General features: G+C 31.8%; 1 protein-coding gene across 2 annotated transcripts in view; it reads right to left on the reverse strand.

The window, feature by feature from the left end:
- Nucleotides 1-23953, reverse strand: part of LOC114330708 (E3 ubiquitin-protein ligase LRSAM1) — a 182723-nt gene that overhangs the window by 54325 nt on the left and 104445 nt on the right. For both annotated transcript variants that reach the window (XM_050644062.1, XM_050644061.1), the window contains one exon: nucleotides 8399-8500. In XM_050644062.1, the coding sequence (XP_050500019.1) occupies nucleotides 8399-8500 (102 nt within the window). The remainder of the gene's footprint in view (nucleotides 1-8398; nucleotides 8501-23953) is intronic.

Below are 23953 nucleotides of genomic sequence, written 5' to 3' on the forward strand. Positions count from 1 at the left end.
TTTTTAAAACAAGGAGAGAAATAATTTTATTCCATAAGTACCTACCTTCCACCCTATACATATAAAGCTAACAATAGAGTTCAGCATAACTAACAAATAATGGACCAAGAGCTCCATAGCACCGTCGTAAAAACAAGTATTTTGAGACAACTGGTTCTTTAATATATTATTCCCTATGCTTCCTCGAACACCGTACCGGCCATCTGGCTACTGATACAGGTTGCGTTTATTACTGCGCAGCACACTTGTACAGGTAAATATATCGAATTAAAAATAATTTCAAGACGAAAAATTTTTTTGTCATTACTTTTCAAACATTATTAGAAATATGAATTATAATTGCCAGACATTTCTGTGGTTTAGCAAGTAATGACAAAAAAATTTTTCGTCTTAAAATAATTTTAAATTCAATATACAGGGTGATTGTTTAATGTGATAAAGCTCAGTAGATCCGCTATAGTAATATATATCAATAAAAGTTAATAACAAAAATTGTAGCCAACTTTGAGCTTCACATTACAAAATTAGTTAGAATGTTACAGGGTGTTCGATAACATAGTGGCAGACCAAACTTATGTTTTTTTAAATGGAATACCCTATATTTTATATTCGAAATCCTCATAACTTCCCCATCACAAAAATATAAAGGTTTGTTATGTTACATAGGGCTTTTACAAAGTTATAACCAATTTTCTATGAAAATCGTAAAAGTTAAGCTCCCTGTATAAATAAAACTAAGCACAACAGCAATGGTTTATTGGTGCCATATTTTTTTTGTTGATTGTGAAAATTTTTAAGAATTGTTGATATTGCTAATTTTCTTTATATCAAAAATAATCGAATACAGGGTGAGTCAAAACGCAAGTACATTCTTTTCTCAGACATTTTAAATGGAACACCCTGTATTTTATATCACTATCGAAAAGTACCATTACCGTACTTTAATTTTTGTATAATATTCCCTATGTCCAAATTTGTTAGTTTTCGAGATATTTTAATTTTTCAGAGAAAGTTATTAATTAGGGTGTTCTATTTGAAATTACTGAGAAAATAATGTACTTGCGTTTTGACTAACCCTGTATTTGATATAAAGAAAATTTGTGATATCAACCATTTTTATAAATTTTGACAATCAACAAAAAATATGGCACCAATAAACGATTGATGTTGTGCTTATTTTTATTTATACAGGGAGCTGAACTTATTATGATTTTCATATAAAATTGGTTATAACTTTGTAAATACGCTGTATAACATAACAAACCTTTATAGTTTTGTGATGGGGAAGTTAAGATTTCGAATATCAAATAAAATACAGGGTGTTTCATTAAAAAAACAAAAGTTTGGTCTGCCACTATGTTATCGAACACCCTGTAACATTCTAACTAATTTTGTAATGTGATGCTCAAAGTTGGCTACAATTTTTGTTATTAACTTTTATTGCTATCTATTACTATTATAGCGGATCTACTAAGCTTTATCACACTAATCAATCACCCTGATTTTGTATACCTGTACAGGTGTCCTGCGCAGTAATGAACGCAACCTGTATCAGCAGCCAGAATGGCCGGTACGGTGATCGAGGAAGCATAGGGAACAATATATTAAAGAATCAGCTGTCTTGAAAATACTTTCTCGAAAACGTTGCTAGCTCTTAGACCATAAATTGTTAAATTGAAACGAAAAGTAGAGAATGGCTAAAAATTGTTCTTTTTAATGATTAAATTCTTTGACGTTGGCTTCATTCTTACAATCTACAGTGAGGACGTTTGAGTTGGAATAAATTCATTATCTCGAGAATGAGCGAATTTGGAGAGAAATCCTGAGATAGGTCGTTTTTTATTGTTAAATTATGACTTTTGGCATATATATCATACTAGTGACGTCATCCATCTGGTGGTAATGACGTAATCGATGATATTTTTAAATGACGGTAGAGCTTGTGTGATACCTCATTTGAAAGGTTATTTAATTATCCATTTAGTAATATAAACAATAACATCATTATTTATACAGGATGTACAAACATTTTTTTTATTAAATTAATTTACACAAAACGAAGAATGTAAGCAATTTATTTAATTCAAAATACATTTTACTGCTGTCAGAAAAACAGGTAATAATGTTTATTTTACAAATAAACATTGCTTCTCGCCTAAATACCATGTTCAAACTGCTAAGAGACAAGTGTGTGGCAGTTTCAACATTGAATTTAAGCTAAAAACAATGTTTATTTGTCAAATAAACATTTCTTTCTGTTTTCTGAGAGCACTCAAATGTATTTTGAAATAAATTCATTACATACACTCTTCTTTTTGTCTCAGTTAATTTAGTTAAAAAAAATTTTTTGGACACCCTGAGTAAATAATTATGTTAACGTTGTTCTGAAGCTATTTCCTTGTGGCATTTTTTATTATTAACTATTTAGATGGGAAATAAGCCACAATTAAATTGAAAAAATAATTTTATTAACGTTTCGAAGCCCAAATCGGGTTTCGTTGTCAAAATACAAAATACTACTGTAGTATTTTGTATTTTGACAACGAAACTAGTTCTGTAGAACTAATGCATATTTTTAGGGATTTTAAATTTATTTATATAATAACTTTATTTATTTTATAAAGGATTTTATTGTTTTTTTTTTAATTAAATAATAAATTTGAAACAATTATTTGCTATTATTTGCAATACTCCTCGACACCGTGAGGTACAAGAGGACGGCTTAAGTCAGTAAGTAAGTATTTGCAATACTTTTTTCATTAAATTTCCAGCAAAAGTTGCACTCGTAATCCGCTAGTTGGCGATACCAGCGAAGCTCACAGCGTATACAGTATCTGCGTTTACTGATCGAAACAAAACAATAATTCCTACAAGTTACCCCTTTTAACCATAGAATCCATAAGATTCAATGCTAATTTTTTGTAATATGTAATGTAATGAATCACGCACATAATAATTAATGAGTCTACATATCCTCAAAAATGACCAAACAGCTATTCTTGCACTTTTAGGTTAGAATATCTCGGAAGCCAGAGCCAATTTGATTATTATCTTATTTTTCTAGCTATTGGTATTCGAAATAGGCGTATAACTACGTAAACTCCTCAGGGGCATCTTTCAGTGCGTCACAGTTTTTCGATTTCTTTCTAATGCAAGTTGGAAGTGAGAGAAAAAAGGTACGTCTGTGATTAAAGCCATTTATAACATTTATTATAATTGTTGATAGATGGCGCTATAATCGAACAAAAAATGATGTATGTATTATCTATCTATACGACTATAATCTGTACAATTTATAAGACTATACAAATCAAAGAACATACCTTTTTATAAATGAAATAAACACAATTGATTTGTTTTTATACCAAATTACGATTATGATTCTGACAACTGTCAGATTTAACTAAAAGTTCATGCTATGATTGAGTATATTCTTATAATCATATATTACGTCATTAATGACACACTGAAAGACTGAGAAGAACCTTAAATTATAGTCGTATTGTCGTATAGATATGTAATCCAGATATGTATAGATAGCGCCATCTATCAACAACTAGAATAAATGTTATAATTGTGTATGTATCACGGACGTACCGTTTTTTCTGTTACTTGTGTAGTAGTGAAAAAAGCCTCTGAGAAGCACCACATACTTTTTTTTGTGAAGTGTGATGATACACACTGTAAATATAACTCAAAGTCAGGCAAATATGCAATTATATGCATTTATTTATGTCAAATATGCATGTATATGCATGTATTATTTGTGTCAAATATGCATGTATGTACATAATATTTGAAGAATGAAAGTTGCTGTGATACTACTTTATTTTTCACCAATTCTTTGAAAAGTATAAGTAGTTCGGAAGAATCTACTGTCTTCAATTCAGCAAAAATTTCTGCATAAAACATTGCAGCCTCTAATCAACTTCTCATCTAGTAACAATAGGTGTTGGTGGAAGAGGAAGATTTGGCAAATGTTCTTTATACAACTGATACCTTATAGGTGCCTTAAGAAATATTTTGTTCATATTTGAAATAAAATGATTAACAAGAGGAAATTTATTTCTAATTTCTTCTGCGACCATATTTAAACCATGTGCTAAGCAAGTTGTATGTACTAAACGAGGATAAAAAAATTTTCAAATTGCTTCCTACTTTAACCATGTAAGGTGCAGCATCTGAAAGAAAAATAAAAATAAAAATTTTTCGTTGGGAACAGCTAAAGGAAGAAAAAAAATTGCTAAACTGTCTTGCAAAAAACCTTAAAACTGTTACCAAGTGCGTTGGTTTTATTTAACTTCTTGGAAGCAATTAAATGCGATTTACAAACTTGCCCATTTTTAAGAGATCCGATTAATAAAAATGTGCGATGTAACGTCCAGAAGAATCAATTGTTTCATCAACACATATATAACAATAATTGTCTCCTATTGTCTCTAATTTTATGTTACTCAGTACCGCAGAATATACCTACAGAATCGACCTCGTTTCTTCTTAAGCTTCTTTCACTTGGAATATTCCATTTGCAGTATTTTCCAAGAAATATTCGCAAATTTTCGTTTGATAATTTGGACAAAGATATATTTTAGCTTAACAATGCTTCGAACAAATCATTGTTAAATGTCTCTTGCTCACTTGATTTCCGATTAGTTGATTTTAAGCACCTAGATATCGAATCTTGCTTTTTCTCTCCCGATTCTAATTTATTTTTTTTTTGCCGGTGTGTAATAGCTATTTGTATAACAAGGGAGGAAAGTGCTATTTTTCCTCCCGAGAATGAAGTTTACTGCCCGACGCGTAGCGGAGGGCAGTAATCATTCAAGGGAGGAAAAGCACTTTACTCCCATGTTATACATATGGTTTTTCCACCTTCCTCAAATAACAAGTCAGTTTTTTATTTTTACTTAATTAATTTATGTAACTAACCAACAAAATTTAACTAATACTCTGGGCTAATTAGCAAAAGTCATGGAAAAGTTATTTACCAGCAATTTTATTGCTGGAATCGAATTATAAGATCCTATATATTAATAATATAGTTATGCAAAGTCCGCAGATAGTGTGCTACTTTTTTTATAAACAAAATGGCGCTGACAAATCGTATTTTTTTCAATTATTTCTCTATAACTCCGAAGATTTTAACTTTACAACAAAAACACCCAAACAAAAAGTCACCACAATTAAATTCTGCATAGAGATATGATTTTCACGATTTGCTCCGACGAAAATTTTCCTCGGAAAATGCAGGTTTTCCCAACAGAAACTCTAATTTTCAAATAAAGTTTTAGGTAAGTAATTATTAATCAATAATTAAATAACTTAGTGACATCAAAGCTTTCTTGGTATAGATTGTAATTCCAGAAGCCGGTGAAAATTAAACGAATATTTTAGCAACAATTCAATTGTTAATAAACAATTTACGATCGCAATAATAACCAAAATAATCATGATACATTGATCAAACTTATAAAGATTATAAAGATGAGATGCTTATTTAATATTTTATCGACAAAATATAAATTTTTCTTTTTTTTGCATAATCTTTAAATTTTGAAAAAAAAAAATAGGTATAATACGCTGGTCTAATTAGTAAAGTACAAAGAAAGGTTATTTACCAGCAGTTTTATTGCTGGAATCGAATTATAAGATCCTATATATTATTAATATAGGTATGCAAAGTCCGCAGATGGTGTGCTACTTTTTTTATAAACAAAATGGCGCCGACAAATTGGTTTTTTTTTCAATTATTACTCTATAACTCCGAAGATTTTAACTTTACACCATAAACACTCAAATAAAAATTCACCCCAATTTAATTCTACATAGAAGCATGTTTTTTCCGATTTGCTCCGACGAAAATTTTCCTCGGAAAATGTGGGTTTTCCCAACAAAATCTCGAATTTTCAAATAAATTTTTTGGGCCAATAATTATTTATCAATAATTATATAGCTTGGTGAAATAAAAGCTTTCTTGGTATAGATTATAAATTCAGAAGCCGGTGAAAATGAAACGAATATTTTAGCAACAATTCAATTGTTAATTAAAAATTTACAGTCGCAATAACAACCAAAATAATCATGAGACATTGATCAAACTTGGAAAGATTATAAAGGTGTGATGCCTATTTAATATTTTGTCGACAAAATATAAATTTTTCATTTTTTTGCCTATTCTTTAAATGTTTAATAAAAATTGTTATAAAAAAATTAACATTTCTCAGAAATTGTTTATTATATTCTAATTTTATAAAATACTTAAAATGCGTATTTCATAGGTCTTGAAAATGAATGCTTTAAAAAAATTTTCCAACCATTTGCAAAAAAGTTATGAAACAGCAAAATAAATATACGAAATCTCCGTTGTTTATAGTTTGTTTTAATTGTTTCAAAGCTTAAAAGTGAGTCTATGGTACAATCTAATTACTCACAAAGAATGTCAAAAATTAGTGCAATGGTTATATTTTATTCAAAGATTAAAAATACTTTTTTTTGTAATTTTTAGCGCAAAAGTAGGCCTGATACAGAGTCGGAGCTAAAATGTTCACTCAAAGCGACTGACACGCAGCATATATTATTTATAAAAGTGTACGTCTCGCGCGGCCTGTCGTCGCTCCGAGTGAAAATTTCAGCTACAGTGCTGTATTATTCAACTTTCGCGCGTGTAAATTACAAAAAAATATATTTATCATCTTTAATTAAAATATAACCATTAAATTTATAATCGATATTTTTTTGTAAATAATTAGCTTGTACTTTATACTCACTTCTACGCTTTGAAAGAATTAAAAAAATATATAAACACCGTAGTAATCTTATGTTTACTTTGCTGTTTCATAACTTTTTTGTAAATAGATGCCAAAAAGTTTTAAAGCATTCATTTTCAAGATATTTGAAATGCGCATTTTAGCTATTTTTTAAAATTACAATATAATAAAAACTTTCTGAGAAACGTTAATTTGTTTATAACTATTTTTTTAAACATTTAAAGATTATGCAAAAAAATAAAAAATTTAGATTTTGTTGCCAAAATGTTAAAAAGGCATCTCATGTTTATAAGATTTCAAAGTTTGATCAGTGTATCATAATTATTTTGGTTATTATTGCGACCGTAAATTATTAATTAACAATTGAATTGTTGCTAAAATATTCGTTTAATTTGCATCAGCTTCTGGAACTATAATCTAAACCAAGAAGGCTTTTAAGTCACCAAATTATTTAAATATTGGTAGATAATTTCTTATCTAAAACTTTATTTGAAAATTAAAGATTTTGTTGGGATAACCCGCATTTTCCGAGGAAAATTTTCATCGGAGCAGATCGGGAAAAACACGTCTCTATGCAGAATTTAATCACGGTGAATTTTTATTTGGGAGTTTTTGTTGTAAAATTAAAATCTTCGGAGTTATAGAGCAATAATTGAAAAAAACACGATTTTCGGGCGCCATTTTGTTTATAAAAAAAGTAGCATACTATCTCAGGACTTTGCATACTTATAATATTAATATATAGGATCTTATAATTCGATTCCAGCAATAAAATTGCTGGTAAATAACTTTTCCCAAAAATGGCCTATTCTCCGATAATCAGCCCAGACTATAAAACTAACAAGTAGGTACAATATAACTGTCAACTGTCAAATATAAGTCAAATTATTAATATAAACATTGTTAAATTAGAATAACAATTTACTGGTTTTTACCATTCTGCAAAATACAGAGTGTTTTTAAATAAACGTTAAAATGTATAGATACTTACGTAATAGAAAATAGATATTGTATAGGGCGTCAATAAGTTATATTTCATGAATGAAATACCATGACGTCACTTTTACTTTTCCTCCCTAGGGAGGAAAAGTACAACTTTGCTCCCTACAATCAGGTCCGGAAAAGTATACTTTCGGTAGAGGTAGGTGGAAAAGCAGTTTTGCAATGCTGGACTATTTGGAATTTTTTTTCGCATGGAATCTGCAAAAAAATTCCTACAGTAAACTAAATAATTGTTGGATCGTGGGGTTATTTAAAGCATTTTAAATTAAAAAGTATATTTTTTGGTTTTCTGATTATTTTCATGCAATTTAAAATATTTAGGTTTACTTTGTATTTACTTACTGCATGCTGAGCATAATAATTTTCCCATATCAAAATGACCAATTCTGGATGCCTTGATCCACACCGAAATATCAGGTACGAAGGTATTTGAACCATGAATAAACAAATAAATTCGCTTTGAAAACCTATGATATGCACTTTATTTTTAAATATACCAGTATACGCAAAATTCAAAAGAAACTACAAAAATATACAAATGCATTTGCATATGCACTATTGCATATTTGCCTGACTCTGATAATTATAATAATTCTGTTTTCACTGGCATTAGACAAAACTGTACTTACTTTATCTCTATTTAACTTCGAAGTGTTAGCATATTCCAGCTCCTGTCTCATCATAACTTCATTTAATTTTTCTATTTCCAAAAATTCTTTCATTTTTTGTTGCTAAAATGATGAAATAAGTTATTTAAATTTTTAAAAGATACGTTCACGCCACAAAATATGATATCATAAGAACATGCAATAAAAGTTTTAAATTCGTGCTTACATACAACTTTGAAACAAGGAACGTAATAAATATAATAAGAATGAAAGATATAGAAAAGGAATTAAATTCTGTACTAACAAAAAATTTTGTATGGCTTGAATGTATTAAGTATTTTTAGAAATTTAGTTGTATTTATTATAAAGGTAAAGAAAATTTTACATAAATCATTTTTAAATAAAAGACAATAATAACTTTGATGGAAAAAAATAGACCCATCGTCGGAAGTAATATATTAAATATCATTTAGACGCGTTCTTTCACGTGGATGATGAACCTATTACCAAAATTGCTCTAGCTATCATAGTTTAGGACAGGGGTCACCAATTAGTTTCCCTGGGGGTCCGCTTCGAAAACCTATGATACTTCCGGGGTCCGGATTTATGCTGCCTGTGTCTGACTGTTCTAATTCGGCTTCTTTGTGGATTCTTGTTAAAAAATATACCCTATAAACAAATCAGAACGGTGCCGGGCGAAATTTTTGGGCAGAAATTGTTTAATATATTTTTTAACAAATTCAAAACATCACCTTTTAGTGTAGGAAACATTGCAAAATGGACACAAGTCCGGTTTTATTTTTTTTTTCTGGTATATCAAGGTGTGCTTATTATGAGACTAACTTTTTCTTAAAAAATTTCGCCCCGGAACCCCCCTTTTCACCCCTTTAAAGGGGGTAATTTGTGGTTTTTGCGGAACGTAGCCCTTCCTGTACCTTTTGCAAAAAATTTCTTTTATAGAAATATGAAGAGGACTATATTTTCTACGATTTATTTCCCAACAGCATATGTCTATCACCCACCGATTAGTGGGGGTGGAGCCCCAAAATTGACAAGTTTTTAAAAAAGATGTTTTTAAAAAAAATATTTTTCCATAACTGTAATGGAAATTAAGAAGAAATCCTGCTAAGAAGAAATTATTCAAAAATAAGTGACTGATTTTTTGGTATAGGTTTCACTTAAGGGTAATTACCCTTTTTTTAATTACAGGGTGTGACATTTTAAAAAACCCTTTTTTATACCATCTGAACCGTTTATGATAGAGTAAAAAGACTTTCAGCGATTACCCATGTACTGGTGCTATTTACAAATTTATATAATGCACCCCCATTTTTTCCCCGGAACCACCCCAAAAAAAGAAGAATTAATAAAGAAAGTGATTTTCTTGGAATCCTTCACACACAATGCCCTTTATTAATATACTTCATATACCATTTTGTGCACGTTATTATTACCCATGCATGGACACCAAAAGCGATTTCCCAGTGCAACCCCTGTAGCCAAAAAAAAAATAAATAAAATGGGGGGTTGAATTTTTTTTTGCTTTTTGATCCGTATGGTCATATGCTTCATCAATAGTGTTTTTCAAAAAAATATATGGTTATTGCAACATCCCTGCGGAAATATACTGCAGAAACTACCCCTATCCCTTGGCGAGCATGTTTTTACGATTTTCTCATTACCTATGCATTCTTTTTAAACAAAACTTATACAAGGTTAAAGACCACTATTTACTCTAAAAATTAGGCCCTATTCATTTTTTTCGTATAAGCAACCGTTACTGCACAGTGGCGCCGTAAACCTTAGATATGCTTTGGCGGGCTCCATTTTTTGTTTTTTTTTTCGTCACCTGTTCGTTTTATTAATAAAGTACTTATGTAAAATAAAACAACACAGTGTAACCTACAAATTATGACCTATGCACATTTTACATTCTATGCGCCCCAAAGCCACAGTGGTGGCCCAAAATCAATTTTTGCATATTTTCGCCACCTACACGAATTTTATTGCATTAATGCTACCTTAATAGCACAATATTCACCCTTAAGTGGTCGTTAAGCAGTGGCGGATCCAGGGAGGGGTATGGGGGCGATCACCCCCCTCTCAAACCAATACCCCAGGCTGTGGGTGAAAAAACGTGATATAATTCAGGAATTTTTGAAACCTACCAGGTGTTGTAAAGGACGATGCCAGGAATAACTTCTACTAAAATGTGACCAAAAATATTGTGAGCTTTTTTTATTATTGCGATTTTCATTTGTTAAATTTGCAATTTTTAAAGATTTTTAATTTTTCAGCTTAGGATATTGATTCTAGAGAAAAACTTTTTAATATAAAGTTGTAGTAAATTAAAAAACCTACAACTTGAGCTATGGTAAGTTTAATTTAGTTTATTGGTTATTGCAAAACAGCCTGCGAAAGGTCCAAAATGGCCGTTTTTTACAATTGCGGTATTTATTGTACAAATAATTTTTTTTTATTTTTTAAAGCTTTATAATGAAGAACTTTTAATTCCAAACATAAAAAAAAAATGTAAAGCCGGATTAACGAATTTGTTGCTGAGATATTATGAATTGTTTTTCCCAAGAGGTCAAATGTCGAAGGCTATAACTTTTTGAAAAAAAAATCGTAGAGAGTTGGTGAAACATCCAATCTCCTTCTAAAGAGTTATGTTTTCATATTCTTATGTAAATAAATTCGTAAAACATTTTTAAACCTCTAATTTTTGAGTTTGAAAATAAGGGGGCAAATTTCGTTATAAACATTTAGAGCTGAAGCGGCCCTGTACATCCTATGAGTTTTTAACTTACAGATTATTGTTGCTGAAGACGAAACGAAGATTTATAAAAAAATAAAAAATTTCTACGACCAACTGAAGCCGAGCTAAATGTTGGGTTTGAAAATAAGGCGGCAAATTTCGTTATAAACATTTAGAGCTGAAGCGGCCCTGTACATCCTATGAGTTTCTAACTTACAGATTATTGTTGCTGAAGACGAAACGAAGATTTATAAAAAAATAAAAATTTTCTACAACCAACTGAAGCCGAGATAATTGTTTCTTTTTCTTAAATCATAGTGCCTTTATTTATAACAGTTAAGAAATTATTTTACAGCCATTGACTAAAGAAAGACTTATATTATCTTAAAATAAAAAATTATTATAAAATATAGTTACATTTAATTATTAAAAATTATTTTTAAAATCGGTGCTTTTACGAGCGGCCGAATTTTGCAAATCGCCCGGCTCGCTTTAAATCCGCGCGCTCGGAAAATTTTTACGTAACTTGTATTAAATTTTGACCGAAAACAATTTAATAATATTACCATTATAATATACAGTCTATTTACCACTGTATTTGTTTTTCTTGATAAACTTTGATATGTGAAATCTCATTTCTGAAGAAATAATATTACAAAAATGATATAATATATATATATATATATATATATATATATATATATATATATATATATATATATATATATATATGAAATATATAACTATATTTTTAATTTTTTCATTGTTATATAAATACAATAATAATAATGTTTCTTCTTATTATACAATATAACACTTTTCTTCTTGTAGTGACTATCCGTTTTGGATGTTGGCGATCATAATGGCAATTTGGCAAACCCCATTTGGAAACTGAGAACCAGGAAGGCGAAGGATTACCTTGCTAGAAAATTTACTTACGTCGTTTAACACAACAACTACAAATTTTTTAGAGCAGCAGTACCGATTTAGTGTGCAAGTACAGATTGCCATGATGATCGCCAACATCCAAAACGGATAGTCACTACAAGAAGAGAAAGTTTTATATTGTATAATAATAAGCAACATTATTATTATTATATTTATATAACAATGAAAAAATTAAAAATATAGTTATATATTTCATATATTATGTATCATTTTTGTAATATTATTTCTTCAGAAATGAGATTTCACATATAAAAGTTTATCAAGAAAAACAAATACAGTGGTAAATAGACTGTATATTATAATAGTAATATTATTAAATTGTTTTCGTTCAAAATTTAATACAAGTTACGTAAAAATTTTCCGAGCTCGCGGATTTGAAGCGAGCCGGTCGATTTGCAAAATTCGGCCGCTCGCAAAAGCACCGATTTTAAAAATAATTTTTAATAATTAAATGTAACTATATTTTATAATAATTTTTATTTTAAGATAATATTAAGTCTTTCTTTAGTCAATGACTGTAAAATAATTTCTTAATTGTTATAAATAAAGGCACTACGATTTAAGAAAAAAGAAACAATTATCTCGGCTTCAGATGGTTGTAGAAAATTTTTATTTTTTTATAAATCTTCGTTTCGTCTTCAGCAACAATAATATGTAAGTAAGAAACTCATAGGATGTACAGGGCCGCTTCAGCTCTAAATGATTATAACGAAATTTGCCCCCTTATTTTCAAACCCAACATTTAGCTCGGCTTCAGTTAGTCGTAGAAATTTTTTATTTTTTTATAAATCTTCGTTTCGTCTTCAGCAACAATAATCTGTAAGTTAAAAACTCATAGGATGTACAGGTCCGCTTCAGCTCTAAATGATTTTAACGAAATTTGCCCCCTTATTTTCAAACCCAAAAATTAGAGGTTTAAAAATGTTTTACGCATTTATTTTTACATAAGAATATGAAAATATAACTCTCTAGAAGGAGATTGGATGTTTCACCAACTCTACGATTTTTTTTCAAAAAGTTATAGCCTTCGACATTTGACCTCTTGGGATAAACAATTTATAATATCTAAGCAACAAATTCGTTAATCCGGCCTTACAATTTTTTTTATGTTTGGAATTGATAGATCTTCATTTTAAAGCTTTAAAAGATAAAAAAAAATTATTTGTACAATAAATAACGCAATTGTAAAAAACGGCCATTTTGGACCTTTCACAGGCTGTTTTGCTATAACCAATAAACGAAATTAAACTTACCAGCTCAAATTGTAGGCTTTTTAATTTACTACAACTTTCTATTAAAAAGTTTTTCTCTAAAATCAATATCCTAAGCTGCAAAATTAAAAATATTGAAAAATTGCAAATTTAACAAATGAAAATCGCAATAATAAAAAAAGCTCACAATATTTTTGGTCACATTTTAGTATAAGTTATTCCTGGCATCGTCCTTTACAACACCTGATAGGTTTCAAAAATTCCTGAATTATATCCTGAAATCGACCTATTTTTCACCCACAGCCTGGAGTGCAAGTGATATTATATTTAAAGATTATAAAAATATTCATTTATTTTTATAGAAATACTTAAATTATATTATTATTTTTATACGAATGGCGTAATTTTTATGCTTTAGCGACAGTGGCGGATGCAGCATCGTTAAGAGGGGGGTGCCAATAGGCTAAATTTCTATAAAAATAAATGAATATTTTTATAATTTTTAAATATAATATCACTTGGTTTGAGGGGGGGTGTGATCGCCCCCATCACCCCTCCCTGGATCCGCCCCTGCTTAGCGACCACTTAAGGGTGAATATTGTGCTATTAAGGTAGCATTAATGCAATAAAATGCGTGTAGGTGGCGAAAATATGCAAAAATTGATTTTTGGTCACCACTGTGGCTTTGGGGCGCAAAGAATGTAAAATGTGCATAGGTCATAATTTGTAGGTTACACTGTGTTGTTTTATTTTACATAAGTACTTTATCAATAAATCGAACAGGTGACGAAAAAAAAAACAAAAACTGGAGCCCGCCAAAGCATATCTGAGGTTTACGGCGCCACGGTGCCGTAACGGTTGCTTATACGAAAAAAATGAATAGGACCTAATTTTTAGAGTAAATAGTGGTCTTTAACCTTGTATAAGTTTTGTTTAAAAATAATGCATAGGTAATGAGAAAATCGTAAAAACATGCTAGCAAAGGGATAGGGGTAGTTTCTGCAGTATATTTTCAAGGATAGGGGTGGTTTCCGCAGGGATGTTGCAATAACCATATATATTTTTGAAGAACACTATTGATAAAAAATGCCCATATGGATCTAAAAGCAAAAAAAAATTTTTTTCAACCCCCTATTTTATTTATTTTTTTTTGGCTACAGGGGTTTCACTACGAAATCGCTTATATTGTCCATACATGGACTGCAAGAAAATCACTTTCTTTATTAATTCTTATTTTTTTTGGGGTGGTTCCGGGGAAAAATGGGGGTGCATTATACAAATTTGTAAATAGCACCAGTATATGGGTAATCGCTGACAGCCTTTTTACTCTATCATAAACGGTTCAGATGGTAAAAAAAGGGGTTTTTTAAAATGTAACACCCTGTAATTAAAAAAAGGGTAATTACCCTTAAGTGAAACCTATACCAAAAAATCAGTCACTTATTTTTGAATAATTTCTTCTTCGCAGGATTTCTTCTTAATTTCCATTACAGTTAGGGAAAAATAATTTTTTTTAAAAACATCTTTTTTAAAAACTTGTCAACTTTGGGGCCCCACCCCTACTAATCGGTGGGTGATAGACATATGCTGTTGGGAAATAAATCGTAGAAAATATAGTCCTCTTCATATTTCTATAAAAGAAATTTTTTGCAAAAGGTACAGGAAGGGCTACGTTCCGCAAAAACCACAAATTACCCCCTTTAAAGGGGTGAAAAGGGGGGTTCCGGGGCGAAATTTTTTAAGAAAAAGTTAGTCTTATAATAAGCACCCCTTGATATACCAGAAAAAAAATAAAACCGGACTTGTGTCCATTTTGCAAGGTTCAACCTCTGTTTGCTACACTATTTTTTGACAAAGAAAATATGTTTTTAGCATTTTTGGGTCATCTTAAATAAAAAAGATCTGTCATTTTATTAAAACTTAAGAGTTTTCAAGCATCGCAAATGCATATTTTCGCATATTTCAGATTTTAAATCGCTTATAACTCGAAAACTATCAACTTTTCAGAAATATGACAAGAGACCTTTATTGTTTATAATTACCCAAGAAACCTAAAAATGCATTTTGCCAGGCAAAAAAGTAATTTTGAATTTGCTTAAAAAATTATTTCACCCGGCACCCTTCCGATTTGTTTAAAGGGGACATTTTTGAACAGGAATCCGCAAATAAATCGAGTCAGAAACATTTTTCATACGAAAGTGGCCTCACACATGGACTAATATGGAAAGGAAAACTAATAATATCTGATTGTTTTTTGGTTACTGTATACTTTTCTGTAAGTTTTCCTGGTACAATAAATAAAATATAAATTCATTGTGTATTGTTTTGATGTTATTATCAGTATATTTTGAAAACAGCAGTATTGTAAATTGTTACTGAGAATATTTTAAAAATTAGGAATTTATATTTTGAATGCTAATGAAGTTTTCAGACATCTTCAATTTTGTAGAAAGGAAACTGATGAATATAAAATAAATAATCATAGTACAAAATGCTAATTAACATGTTATGTAAAATGCTGTGTAAAAGTACTCCACTTAACATAATATAGTAGAGAGGAAATGAATATAAAAAAATGCACATGACAATTTTATATCACAGCTTTATAGGGAAAACTCTTTACAAAATTAAATTATCAGAGAGAAAAATGACAATTTTTTATGTACAACCTGTCTGAAGTTTGGAGTGAGTTTAGTGCAACTGAGTCTCCTTAGGGAGTTGAGATATTCATCTGTTAAGTGAATCTCTACCGATTTTTAATAAAGTTCATTCTTGATAAAGCGGCTTCGCACACATAAGTTGAGCCAAACATAGTACACAATTTCATGGCCAAACACTAGGTATATTCTGAATTTATTGACGGTCCGCACAAAACTAGCGCACGGTCCGGATGCGGACCGCGGTCTGCTAATTGGTGAGCCCTGGTTTAGGAGATAATGTGTTTTGGTCAAATTCAACGAAAGTTCGGTCAATGATAGTTCTCAGTGCGTAGATTAAAAAAGTCCATGGGACCTAGGTCTGAAAAACTATTATTCTGGAGCTACAGCTTTCTTAAGTTATTAGATTCAGGTGCTCGTTTTACGTTAAGTGTACTAATTCACGGTCAAGTGAATATATTTATTACTGAAAGAAGAGAGATTCATGTTCTTCATGCATATTTGCGTGTCGCATATGAATTCGTGGCCAAAAATAGATGCATCGTATTTTAGTCTTCAGAAAACCTCCGAAAAGTACTCAGAAAACTGAATAAGTGCGATAGAAAATCTGCTGCTAGAGCGACATAACAATTATCATGTTTTCATAAATGCTTCACACTGATCCAATTCCAGCATAGCTTCAGTTCCGCCTGATCTTTAGAAAAGAAAAAATTGTTGAATCATAAAAATGCATTAGCTGTCATGAAACTTAAACTACTGACAGACAAATTCAACCCAATAAACTCGATAGTTAGGAAAATTAAGGGAACTCATTGCATATAATGTAAGTTATTATCTATGTCTTTTATGTAGTTTGGGGTTATCTATTTTATGTCTTGTGGTTGGTGTTTTATCGGAAGTCCCCCTCTAAGACAAATGTTCCGTCACTGCTACTGAAACGCCAACTGAGGAACAACCACAACAAGTGCTGCTAGAGCAGCACAAGACATCTCACGTTTTCACGCATGCAGAAAAGAGTGCGTCTAAAAAACATTAAATATGCCGACGAAGCAGTAGTTTTTGCTCGAATATCAGTAGAGAACATGGACCTAATCTCAATACGAAAACAACAAAGTACATGGTAGTCAGTAAACGCGAAATATTAATTACAATCATTTATGGAAAAATCGGTTTAAGTCTTATATCTGTATGTCAGGATTGTGCTGATTTCGGTTAGATGGATCATAAGTATTGCTGGTATTGGATAAGTGTGAAGCATTCACGAAAACAATAATTCTTATGTAGCTCTAGCAGCACATTTTCTATCGCACTTATTCAGTTTTCTGAGTACTTTTAGGTTTTCTGAAGACCAAAATACGATCCATCTATTACTGAAAAAGAATTCATATGCAAAACGCAAATATGCATGAAGAAAATGAGTCTCTCTTCTTTCAATAATAAATATTTTCGTTTACTTGACCGTGAATTAGTGCACTTAAAGTAAAAGGAGAACCTGAATCCAATAACTTCAGTAGGCTGTAGCTTCAGAAGTTTTTCAGAGCTAGATCCCATTAGTCCTGTCGCCAGTGGGGGTACAATGGCCACATTTATTCAGATGGACTTACCCAAGTTTTTCTATGTATTTTGACCCGTAGAACTGGAATTTTTTGGGTAACAGTTGATCCGGATGTCGATAAGATTGTTATAAACAAAGAACTTGAGGAATTACATAACAGAGAATTCTCGCAAAACAAAAGATTTTATTTTTTGGATCATTCTAAGCAAAAAATATTCCTACAAGTATTTTCGTAGGATGCATAATTTTCGAGATAAACGCGGTTGAACTTTCAAAAAATCGAAAAATTGCAATTTTTGAACTCGAATAACTTCTGATTAAAAAATAAAATAGCAAAAAGTCAAATTATACCGGTTTTGATTATTTGCATTGTTAAAAATTTATTTTTTTTATTGTTAAACAAAGTTATAAACACATAGTGTTCTCAATGCTGCATCGCTTGCACTTATACCTACTCTACCTACTCGTTCGATTTTAAATGAGAGATCATTGAAAACATCAGTCAAGCACTATGTGTTCATAGCTTTGTTAAACAGATATAATTTGACTTGAACTTTCAAATGCGGTAAGCAGAATTGCTATTTTATTTTTTAATCAACATTATTTGGGTGCAAAAATTGCAATTTTTCGAAAGTTTAACAGGGTTTATCTCGAAAACTATGCATTCTACGAAAAAACTTGTCAGAATTTTTTTTGCTTAAAATGACCCAAAAAATCCAAAAAAATGTTTGGTTTTGTGAGAAATCGCTGTTATGTAATTCCTCAAGTCCTTTGTTTGTAACAATCTTATCGACATCCGGATCAACTGTTACCCAAAAAATTTGTGTTCTACGGGTCAAAATACATAAAAAACTTGAGTAAGTCCATTTGAATAAAGGAGGATGTTGTACCCCCCATAGCGACAGGACTACCCGGACTTTTTTAATCTACGCTAATCATTGATTGAACGTTCGTTAAATTTGACCGGGGCCACATTTCCATAAGAAGTGTTGCGGGGTCCTTTCCTGTTTTATAAATTTCCCCCCACAAAAATTTTATTGTAGAATCCGAATCTGCCATAAGTTTTTCTTCATCTCTTGCAGTTTTCGCTGCACGGACGGACAGATAGAGGGACTGGAAATATTCCAATGCAAACACATGTCCAATAACACTGTCTACTACTAACTAGCTCAAAATTGAACGGATATCATTAAGAGAACAAGGTTTAAGAAAGTAGTGGTAGGGTTCTCGGATACTAAGAATCGTCTAGTATTTGATTAGTGAAAGTTCTCGAGATGTTTCGATTATATCTCGTGTTATCGATTGATAACTTACCTTAGTACAAATGTGCACATAAAAAAAGTTACAGACTTTTGAAGTTACAAAATGAAAATTGATTTTCTCCAATAAGTATATCGAAAACTGTTATCTGAGATTTTTTTATTGAAAGTGGACATTTGGTATTCTTATGACAGGGACATCTTAAAAAATAATAACAGTGAAATTTGTACACTCCATAAAAATTTTATTGGAGTTGTGTTCCCTTAAACCCGTTCCAATTAAATTATTATTGCGGTACCGTTAGTTAAACAATGTTTCTAAAACTTTTTTGCCTCTTAGTATTTTTCAGATAAGCCAGTTTTTATCGAGATGCGGCTTCTTTTTTAATATTTTTCAAAACATACTTAAAAAATATAAATGAAAAATAAATTAAAAGGTAAAGTTTTCAATCCTAATAGCGACATTAATAATATTGAAAAATATTAAAAATATTACTTTTTTTTAACTCCATTGAATTGAGTACAACAATCTGCCCATTGGGCATTAAGCATTTGTTATGGTAAAAAAAATACAGATATGTAGAGAGTTACTCCAGTGAGTAACCTCTTTACAATTCTAAAATTAAAATTTTATTAGTTTGAATACACTTATTATGTTCAGTTGGACAAGTCGGACGGCAATTGCCTTTTTAGTCTACGCACTTCAAAAACGTCCCGCACATTTAGTTGTCGAGCAAACGCATTAGGATGCACTAGCACTCGTTCACAGTATTTAGCACTAAAACGTTGTATGGCTTCTTTCACGATTCTAGGGGGATGTCGTGTTGAATCACCTCGTTGGATACATAGTATGGCGCATTGACTATGGCACGCAGCACCTTGTTTTGGCATCTCTGTAAGATGTTTGTATTGGAGACGCTAGCAGTGCCCCATAGCTGAATCCCATAAGTCCATATGGGCTTGAGGATGGACTTGTAGAGTAAAATTTTGTTATCCAAAGATAGTTTTGAATTGCGTCCAATGAGCCAATACATATTTTTCAATTTAAGTCCAAGCTGTTTTCGTTTGTTAAAAATATGTTTTTTCCAAGTTAGACGTCGATTCAAGTGCATGCCAAGATATTTAGCGTCCTCGGATTGAGGAATTAAACAATTATCAATATATACAGCGGGGCATGTTTCTCTACGTAGTGTGAATGTAACATGTATTGACTTAGTTCCATTAGATTTGATGCGCCATACTTTCATCCATTGCTGAATTCTATTTAGGTTTGATTGAAGATTTCTTGATGCTGTTGATGGATCTGTGTGGGATGCCAGGATAGCAGTGTCATCTGCATACGTTGCAACAGTAGTTGTACCAGATGTTGGAATGTTCGCTGTGTATAAAAGATATAGAATTGGGCCGAGAACGCTGCCTTGTGGGATGCCTGAGTGAATAGGATATATCTCAGTGTGCTCGGTACCATGCTTCACCAGGAAGTGTCTATTTTCTATGTAGGATTTTAAGAGCTGGAAGCGAGGATAGGGTAGGAGCTTCTTTAATTTTATTTGTAGTCCTATGTGCCATACCTTGTCAAAAGCCTGAGATATGTCAAGGAAAGTAGCAGAACAGTATCTTTTGGCGTTAAAATCCTTGTTTATGTGGTTGACAAGCCTAAGCACTTATTCTATGGTTCCGTGTTTGTCTCGGAAACCGAATTGATGTTCCGGAATTATTTTATGTTCGTCTATTATCGTTTTTAACCTTTTTACGTACATTTTTTCAAAGACTTTACTAATCATAGGCAAAAGGCTTATAGGCCGGTATGAAGATGCATTTTCCGGTCTTTTTCCGGGTTTAAGGATCATTAGGATTTGTGCCACAAAAATATTACTAAAAGATTTTTAAATTGAAAACTTATTGGTCCATTTCCCTGGTGACACGTCCAAGGCTTCTACAATATGCAAGCCAAATGGATGCTGCAGTGAAGACAAAAGGGAAGGAATTCTACACTATGCAATTCACAACCCTCGTCTGCAGCTTGGTAAAGTTCCAACGGAAAATGGACCTAGTTACTCCATAGGAGTAATACTAATATAAAAATAAAAATGTATACCATTTTTTTTTTCAGTTGCAATGCGAAGGCAAAACAATCTTATTTTTCAGCTTATCTTAGAATACGGAGCGCAGTCCAGCACTCTGAATCGACGATTTTCGACTCTTATGGGAGTCTCATCGGAGAGACGTAGGCCTGCTGCTCCATACTCTAAGTGACCAACAACGAGAGTTTATCCCCCACACCGCAACTGACGTGAATGGATTAGGTGACTATGGTTCTTTTCATGAGCATTTTTCAGTGCGTCACAAATGATACAAAAAAAGGTTAGTCCGTGATAAATACACATTTATGACATTTATTCTAACATGACATTTTAGTTAAATCTGACAGTTGTCACATTTTATTTGCAATTTGGTATAAAAACAAATCAATTTTGTTTATTGCATTTATAAAATGGTATTTTCTTTGATTTGTATAGTCTTATAAGTTGTACAGATTAATTTTTTTTTATATAGAATAATATAATATTATTTAATATTATATTATTAGCGCCATCTATTGACAACTAGATTAAATGTTATAAATGTCACCGACGAAATGTAATCAGCGACGTGCGTTCTTTTCTGTCACATACAATTTAATGCGTTAGAGAGAAATCGAAAAACTGTGACGCACTGAAAAATGCTCATGAAAAGAACCATAGCGTCATCTGGCAATTGAAAGGTAAATTTTTTCAATCCTAATAGCGATATTAATGATATCGAAAAATATTAAAAATATTACTAAAAGATTTTTAAATTGAAAACTTATTGGTCCATTTCCCTGGTGACACCTCTAAGGCTTCTACAATATGCAAGCCAAATGGATGCTGCAGTGAAGACAAAAGGGAAGGAATTCTACACTATGCAATTCACAACCCTCGTCTGCAGCTTGGTAAAGTTCCAACAGAAAATGGACCTAGTTACTCTATAGGAGTAATACTAATATAAAAATAGAAATGTACTTATACCATTTTTATTCAGTTGCAATGCGACGGCAAAACAATCTTATTTTTCACTTAGAATACGGAGCGTAGTCCAGCACTCTGGAAAATAAATTTTCATATTATTACCAGGTCTCTATATTCTTACTTAATCATGTAAAAATATGAATGTGTTGGATTTTAAAATTTTTCGAAATATCTCGATAAAAACTGGCTTATCGAAAAAGTACTAAGAGACAAAAAGTTTTAAAAACACTTTGTTTAGTAACTAATGGTACCACAATAATAAATTAATTGGAACGTTCACAAATATTTGGGGGGTTTAGGCGACAAAACCCCCCTAAAATGTTTATGGGATGCACCAATTTGACTTTTATTTTTTTTAAGATATTCCTGCCATAAAAATGACACATGTCCATTTTTCATCAAAAATCTCTAATCTTCTTCCTACTTTATAAATAGGCTCATGCCTGTTTTATTTTATTACTTTGGTTTTTGCCAATTACTTTGGTTTTTACCATATTTTCCTCGGTCGTCCCAATGACCTTTTTCCATTTGGCGATTTGTCTCTTGCTATTCGTACTATTCTATTTTCTGTCATTCTTTCTAAGTGTTGATTCCATTCTAAGTTTCTTCTTTTGGTCCACATGTTTATTTCTTCTATACCACATCTCGCTCGTATTTCTTCACTTCTTACTCTAATCTCTAATAAATCTCTAATCGTTTTTGATATATTGGAAAAAATCGATTTTCATTTTATAGCTTCAAAGGCATGTAACGTTTTTCATATGCACATTTGTCTAGGCAAATTAGGTTCAATCGAACTATTTTTGGTCTCAAAATATGTGATTTAATTTATGACCTGCCTTTTTGTTACACCCTGTATATACGTGTATACATACATCCATATAAAATACATTTAGTACGGGAACTTAATAAGGATAATAGTAATAATAATAACTAATAATTCAACCAAGAATATGTCGACAGTAGAGCGTCGAACTATTGGTTGGTATCAGGAAAGATGTTTCCCGAGACAGAAGGTTTCCTACTTGCCATTCAGGATCAGGTTATTCCAACTAGAAATTACCTGAAGTACATTGTAAAAGATCCTCAGGTCCAAAACGACAAATGCCGATATGGATGTCAAGCCCAAGAATCCATCCAACATCTTACCGGGGGCTGCCAGACGTTTGTCGGAACTGATTATAAAGAACGCCACGACTCAGTAGGAAAGATTCTCCACCAAGAACTAGCTAACAAACTTGGACTTCTCCAAACCGACCATCTTCCTTATTATCAATACATCCCTGATAGAATGCTTGAAAACGACAACTACAAGCTATACTGGGATCGCACTGTGCTCACAGACCAAACAGTGACACACAATAGACCGGATCTCATACTAGTTAATAAACTTACTAGGCAAACAACATTAATAGAGGTGGCGATACCTAACAACAATAATCTGCGTGTTAAGCGCAACGAAAAGATCGCCAAGTATAGAGATCTCGAAATACAAATAAGGAGACAATGGAGAATGGAAAGTACCCAGACAATACCTATTATTCTTTCTACTACTGGAGTCATTCCAAAGAACCTCATAGAAAACATCAAAAAGTTGAGTCTAAATGAACATCTTTACAAGACTATGCAGAAAGCTGTGCTACTCTCGACCTCCAGATGCGTGCGAAAATTTTTAGGAGATACTCCGGCGTACCAAGTCTCACCTAGGGCTCGATAACACGGAAAGAGTCCCACCAGAGCTCAATCCTTTTGATACCCTAGGTATATGGGATGAGTGAATTTTCCCCTTAGAGGGAGAGCGGGGCGTATGGCTAAATCTGGATAATAATAGTAATATCTTATGGCATTATTGCCGGGGAGATTCTTACGGATTGTTCCGGCGCCATTTACATCCTTAACCCTGTTTCAAGTAACTAGTGTCGATGTACACTAGCCCAGGGGGACCGACGGTTTAACGTGCTCTCCGAGGCACGGTGAGACGACTCATATCATTTTTAGAAATGAAAAATTGTTTGTCTTTGGCAGGGCTCGAACCCACGTGCACTGGCGTATGAGGCCAGCGATTATGCCGTTACGCTACGGCCGCTCACAACTTAATAAGGATGAATATGACCAACGCGCGCCGTTTATATTTTTCT

Source organism: Diabrotica virgifera, chromosome 2, assembly GCF_917563875.1.
Source record: "Diabrotica virgifera virgifera chromosome 2, PGI_DIABVI_V3a".
In the NCBI taxonomy this organism is placed as follows: Eukaryota; Metazoa; Arthropoda; class Insecta; order Coleoptera; family Chrysomelidae; genus Diabrotica; species Diabrotica virgifera.